Below are 7,121 nucleotides of genomic sequence, written 5' to 3'. Positions count from 1 at the left end.
CACACACACACACACACACACACACACAGTCCCGTCCCAAACAATAAACACTCCCTGCTGCCTCCTGATGGACTGGAGCGGATTTAATTTACGTCTCTAAAACACACAGCAGTCAATATTTTGATTTTAAACAAAGTTATGAAAACTTATATCCAATTTTTCATATTTGAAATTAGAGTTACTTAAAACTAGATGCATAAAAATTATAAAATGGTTTAAATGAAGTATTGTCACACGAACTTTTTAACCCTGTAAAGTCTGACGTATGAAAGTATTGTCAGAAGAAAACTGTTTAAAAAATAGAGCCGTTTGAGCATTCAGAGAAAATATTTTTTTAAAATACAAAGTTTGCATATGTTTTATCATATTTGATACATCAGGCTTTTATAAGAATATGGGGCTCACACTTAAAACACCCTCATTTTATTCAGAGGCATGAACTGAACAACAAATAGGCAATTTGGTGTAGGCTAGCTGTTATTTTTAGATGGCCAAAAACTAAGATTAAATTCTGAGCTTGTAATGTTAATCAATGAGATCTTTACAACAGTATAGCAGAATACTTACATAAAATTCATATAAATTAGGGCTGTCAACATTACCGCATTACTGTGTGCAAATAAATCAAAATTCTTAACGTGTTTAAATAATTTAAGGCAAATAATAACCCCCTATTGATTATTCTTTATTTACAGTTATGCTATTCATTTTTTGTCAGAATGTTCCATTATATGTATTTTATTTGTGTGATCAGTTTTTGCTTTGTAATTGTTGGATGTCGATAGGGATATGTATAGAGGAGGGCTTTTTTGTAATTTTTAAAATGTGCAATGTTATAGGCCTACTGTGCTTTTTAGGTACATATTTTTCAAAGTGCATATTTTAATACATTTTTATGTGCATATATTGTAATGTTAATTTTTAATGTGCTTATACAGTGCATATTTTCTGATTCAAATGTATAATTTGCTTGTTTGCGTAATTCATGTACATTTTAATGCACGTTTGTTGTGCGTACTGAGAGCATGTCTTTTTTAAATTAAATAAATAGTAATATCGAATCGCAATAGTTATATAATAGCAATACTCAATTATCACAATATATATATATATCGAATCGGCACACAAGTATCGGGATAGTATTGAATCAGCAGATTAGCATATCGTCCCAGCCCTATAATAAACCCATTCACACCTTCTTTAAAATAATAAAAAAAATTGAATTTTATTTGAAAAGCCAACCTATGAAGACATGGCAATTACAAAATCCTCTGCATTAAAGATCATGAAAAGCATTTACAAAAATACACAATCCAATGTCACTTATTTCAACTTAAATACACAAAAATAGCGATTTTTCTCTAGCCATTCTTAAATAGGGCACATATTAGCTAGCAAAAAACAAAGGGAAAAAAAAAGCACAAAACTGAGGAACTTTTTACAACATACACATTTAGTCTAAAATACATTCTTCACTGGTTTGTTTGTAGTTCAGCAATCTGTCAATGCATTTTTTGCTGGTGACAATCCTGCCAAATAGGGTATAATGATAACAAAATTATATAATAACAACGACGAAAAAAAAAAAAGCATAACCCTGATGACTGACAATAGTGGATGCTGTGTGATGCTTCAGAAGAGTGCAAGTGCTGAATCTGGCCCTCTGGCCTAACAGTACATGTACCAGCATGCAATCCTTTATCAGATGTCCTCAGGTCATCTCAGGCCCAACTGTGTAACTCATGGCACATTATTCTCAAGAGCTCAATTCCTTTTTTCAGTGCATGAGTGACAGACTGTCAGGAGTTCATAAAGTCTTAACTGCTTGCGAGTTCTTCATCAAGAAGCTTCCCGTGAACCCGGAAACGGTACACGCAGGTGTATTCAGGATGACCCCAGTTAGACAGCACTTTCATCTCAATGATCTGAAAACCTCTCGGGACCTCCTCCTTGAGGAAGACAGAGACAGAATTACAAGATTAGGCAATCAATCAATGATTACAAATAAATATTTACTGGTTAGCATGACCCTGTTAGCTACTGCTGGTAGATGACAATTACAACTTCCACACTGACAAGCCTCCTTCTCCTTTTTACATTGTTTTTCTCCTGTATTGACTTCGTTATTTATTTATAACAACAAAAAACAATTCACAAAAAGCCATTAGTCGGTTACATCTTGATTTTCATGCAGCTACAGTGTGATTAAATGCATTAAACAACAGAAATCACAATACACAGGAAAATTGTGCTCGTGTGATACTTACAGATACAAAGAAGGTCTGAAGAGCATCTCCATCTTCATCATAAACAAACTGTCCGAGCAACTGCCCCTCTTCCTGCTGCTCATCATCAAGACCCTTTCATAGAACAGAGAAAAAAAAAAAATTACTTTGACCCCAAGTTAAATCTTAAATATTAGACACCTAGAAAACCTAGAAATATTAGGACTTTTTTAAAAATTGTGACATTTATTCCAGTTATGACAAATCTGAATTTTCAGCATCATTACTGAAGGATCATGTGGCACTGAACACTGACTTTTGCTCCACTCTACAATATTTTATTTTCTAGAAACTGTTCTTTGAGGGTGCAATCTCTATGATATTATATAAAAAAAAAAATCTTGGTAATATATTCTTTAGTCAAGAAATGTGAAAACCCCGATACGATTTCAATTCCATGTGTACTCACAAATACATTGAACTCTCGTGGGGCGCTGCTGATGTTTCCGGTGGGCGACAGAGATTTGGGCACATGATCTAGAGAAAAGGCTGTAGGCACAATCTTCATGGACAACCCGATCACCAGATAACCTTGTGAACCTTTAAATGCCCAGCAGTTCCCAGGATGCACATCTGGCTGGAGGGACAAATGAAGAGAAAGAATGGAGAGAGACCATTAAATTAATGCTCGACTTTAAAAATAAATGTACATGAATGAAAATCAGAATTGTGAAAGTTATCAAACCTGTATGACTACACGAGGTGACTGGGAGAAGTACCACATTGGAAGGCCAAACAGACTCAGCAGTGCAGTTTTGGTGTCAAAAGACTCGGAACAACGTGTGCTTATGATGCTGCCTCCTACAGACACAAAGAAACACATTCAAATTCACCACAATACACCACCCAGGTATCAAATGGCATGCAAACAGCATGTTTTTCTCCCAGTCAGATGAAAAACCAGTTCAAACAAACAGCCATTGTAGTAAAGCTATTTTCCGAAAAGATGCACCGGGTAAAAATTGCACCATTGAGAGAGAAAGAGGAAAACAAGCAAAAAACAAAACGTATGCTCAAGTCACATCATGGCCCACAAACTACCCTTCTTAAATTCATCTACTTGATGATAGAATACACAGTATGTAGGTTTTTATGGGGCTCATCTAATATCCACACACAGTGATGGGTAGTAACGGATTACATGTAATCTGGATTACATAATCAGATTCCAAAAATGAAGTACTTAGTAGTTAAATTATATCACTTTAAAATATTTGTAATCGGACTACAGTTACTTTTTTTATAATTACACGATTACATGTTATTCACACAACAGAAATAGTTCAGAACTTATTGATTCTCCTTAGTTCTTTCATCTTTTAAAATTCCCTTTCTAAAATAGCATACTGCATATATAAATTCAGAAAGTCTTCCAGGTTTGTGGACATTCACACAAAAACTAGTAATTTTCCCTGAAAATTGACAGAGGAAATTGAGGCCACACAGCATTTGACCACTGGATTTACAATTATATCACTTTAAAATATTTGTAATCGGACTACAGTTACTTTTTTTATAATTACACGATTACATGTTATTCACACAACAGAAATAGTTCAGAACTTATTGATTCTCCTTAGTTCTTTCATCTTTTAAAATTCCCTTTCTAAAATAGCTTACTGCATATATAAATTCAGAAAGTCTTCCAGGTTTGTGGACATTCACACAAAAACTAGTCATTTTCCCTGAAAATTGACAGAGGAAATTGAGGCCACAGCATTTGACCACTGGATTTACAAAAATCATTTCAATTCATTCAGTTCTAAAAAGTGCTTTTCAACATTTCAGCACTGCATCAACTACTAATGCACACATTCATTTTTGTTTGAATTATCATTCAGTGGGTTATTTAACCATGTATTACTGTCTTTGGAAGGCTTTTGTTTTTCCAAACACATTAAATTGCACAATTTCATGTTATTTCTTATTTACATGTAAAGCAGGGAAACGGCTGTCTAAAACGGTTTAATCACCAAATGGGCAAAAGTTTACTTCAAGAATGAACAAAGTGGCATAGATGAGTTTGAAGTTCGATAAAAAAAAAAACAAAAAAAAAAAACAGCGCAAATGGAAAGAGAAAGCACTATCTATATTATAGCTTTCTCCATGTAGCATACAGACTTTATTAGATTCAAAGACAGACAACGTTCCACTGAAAAATGCGCAACACACAATTTTACAGCCTAGGGTGTAGGGGCGGTTCTGGGGAGGAGGGGGGGCCAGTGCCCCCATATCAACAAGCTTGCCCCCCCCCCACCAGCTGCTAAATTCAAATCTGCATTCACTGGCTGGCGCAGAGCCAGAGACATACACGTTTTTACAGCGCTGTGCATTATAACCAAAAATCTCTCTCACACACACACACACACACACACACACACACACACACGCGAGTCTGAGCTTATGAATGCAATGAGCAATCAGAGGCATTCGCTGTTTTATTCACTGTGCGTGCTCACTGACTGAATTCTCCAGCAAGTTCTCTCATCAGAAACAACAAATTGCAGATGTGCATACGAATGCAAGTAAGATATGCATTTCACAGTGTAAACAGCTTCAGTGATTATAATGGGAGTTTTTGAGAGTGCTTGAACTCGCTGCACTGAAGTGAAAATGTTCTTTGCTCTTTCAGTACAACGAAAGTGTTGTAATTAGTAACTTACAATGTTTTTATTAAATTCACATTAAATGCAAAGTCTGTCGTATTAAAAATATTTAATGGCATGATGAAAAATGACTAAATGAATAATAGGCCTACTCAAAGTAGGTTAAGATGAATTTTAAAAGCGTGTCCCCTAAAAGCACAAGTGGCTTGAGTTCGATTCAATCGAACCAAATAAGACAGGTGTGAATACACCCTAAATCAATGTGATTAAAAAGATAGGTAAAACGTATTTTAAAAGCAATCAAAAAGAAGTCTGATTATATTACATAAAATGTGTAATGCAGTGGATCACGCTACTAAATACAAGTTGTCATGTACTTTGGAATCAGTAACAGACTACAATTTATAAGTAATCTACAGAGCACTGTCAACACATATTGCTAGATGGTATGCATGCAATCCCTAATTCGGTGTTTTACATTCCTACAGCTAAACAAACAACTGTAAAAATGACAAACTAGAGCCACAGAGATAAGACTTTTACTATACCTCCAGATTCCAATGCATAGTCCACCAGACCAGTGCGGTCTTCTGAATAGAGCTTCATCGCATTGTTGACAATCAACTGTACATGCTGTGGAGAGAAAAAAAACAACACAGAAGTAGCATTACATATCTAAATATAGAGAGTTATTCATTTCTTAAAATACTCAGACAAGTTCTCAATAGCTTACTTCCTCAGAGAGGCCTGCCTCCCCTGTGGCTTGTCGTACAGTTTGGGTGATTGTCTCTTTAGAAGGTGACTGGCCTTCCTCTACCTGAAGGGACAGGTTACCCAGAATGCAGCTCTCCAGAGCACTGAGTGAAGCCTGCAGTTCAGTGGTGCTCACAAAGTGATCAGAAAGCCACTGTAGGAGAGATTCAGGAAGCTCCAGTTCTTCTGCTTTGTCACTGCCGTAAAACAGAGACCTGATTTCCTTCTCCACCTGCTCGGATACCTGCAAGAGCAGATCCAGGAGTTATAAGATTTTGTTCAAACAGATGGCAAAAAAAAAAATAATAATCTTGCCTTTTTACTATTCCATTTAGTAGTAATCTCATTTTAAACATTTATATTACCTGCAAGAGCAGATCCAGGAGTTATAAGATTTTGTTCAAACAGATGGCAAAAAAAAAAAAAAAAAAATCTTGCCTTTTTACTATTCCATTTAGTAGTAATCTCATTTTAAGCATTTATATGTGGATGCAAACATCAGGACTGTTGCCACAGGAGAGTATTTACACATTCCAGTTTTCACCTGGTGGTACATAAGCTTATAACAGGGTTCCCACTCTTTCATGAACACCAGATTCAAGGACTTTTTAAGCACCATTTATTTTATATCAAGCACCTATCAAATTCACACCCCAGCATATGTAGTGTCATGAAAGACCTTACGTTACTTAACATTTCACCACTTACACTTAACATTTACATACATTTCAGAGTAATAATGTTTTGAATGTGTAGGTTTCATAAATTTAGGCCGTTTTGAGCAGTTGTGTTCAGTACTGGCAATATTCAAATACAATTTCTAAAATATTGATAAAATATGCATCAAACTGGTTTTTGCTGTAGTTCTTGTACAAGATTTAAATTTGAAAGAATTTCTCAATTTTTAAATGAATAAAAAGTGGTTAAATGTTGAAATAACATGGTAAAAGCTGTTAACAAAAAATTTGCACATTCACTCAAAAGAAACATTACTCGTTAATAAATAAACAAGTCAAAATAATAGTGGTTTTATCGGTCCATAAAGCCTATAAAAATAGTCTTCATGTATTTCACAATACAGCATGTTATTCTAATTAAGTGAGGGTCATTTCTTAGGATTTTTACCCAAGCAAAGTCTCTCAGAACCTGACACCTTGTAATTCTGGAGACTGCAGGTAGGTTGTGCTGACCAATGGTCATGTCTTAACTTAGCAATTTCTGTATTGCATTAGTTTTTAATATTTCTCATGGGGATGTAATCATTTTTGACTTCTCAGTCTGAGTGAAATATCTTTTTTTTTTTTTTTGGCTCATTTCATCCAGAAAAGAACCTGCCTAATAATTCTGCACACCTTAATAAGGTGTTTTTCATTTCCAGCCTTCATGGACAATTATATATATCACTTATAAATGATTAAATACAAAAATAATAGTAGTTATTAAGATTGATGTGGTTTGGAATTGGTAAAATGTGCTT

The 7,121-nt window shown here is 34.9% G+C and overlaps 1 protein-coding gene across 3 annotated transcripts in view; it reads right to left on the bottom strand.

The window, feature by feature from the left end:
* Window positions 1-1,304: 1,304 nt before the first annotated feature.
* Window positions 1,305-7,121, bottom strand: part of LOC107684745 (SUN domain-containing protein 1-like) — a 28,076-nt gene continuing 22,259 nt past the window's right edge. For 2 of the 3 annotated variants that reach the window (XM_016481089.1, XM_016481090.1), the window contains 6 exons: window positions 5,625-5,888; window positions 5,440-5,524; window positions 2,971-3,086; window positions 2,695-2,862; window positions 2,268-2,360; window positions 1,306-1,949 (listed from right to left, as the gene is read on the bottom strand). In XM_016481089.1, the coding sequence (XP_016336575.1) occupies window positions 1,818-1,949; window positions 2,268-2,360; window positions 2,695-2,862; window positions 2,971-3,086; window positions 5,440-5,524; window positions 5,625-5,888 (858 nt within the window). In that variant the 3' untranslated portion in view covers window positions 1,306-1,817. Of the gene's footprint in view, window positions 1,950-2,267; window positions 2,361-2,694; window positions 2,863-2,970; window positions 3,087-5,439; window positions 5,525-5,624; window positions 5,889-7,121 lie in introns of all 3 variants that reach the window. The other variant, XM_016481088.1, reaches the window with a different exon arrangement.

This window comes from Sinocyclocheilus anshuiensis, unplaced genomic scaffold (assembly GCF_001515605.1).
Source record: "Sinocyclocheilus anshuiensis isolate Anshui unplaced genomic scaffold, SAMN03320099.WGS_v1.1 scaffold537, whole genome shotgun sequence".
Classification (NCBI taxonomy): Eukaryota; Metazoa; Chordata; class Actinopteri; order Cypriniformes; family Cyprinidae; genus Sinocyclocheilus; species Sinocyclocheilus anshuiensis.
This window is presented reverse-complemented; position numbering and strand designations above follow the sequence as displayed.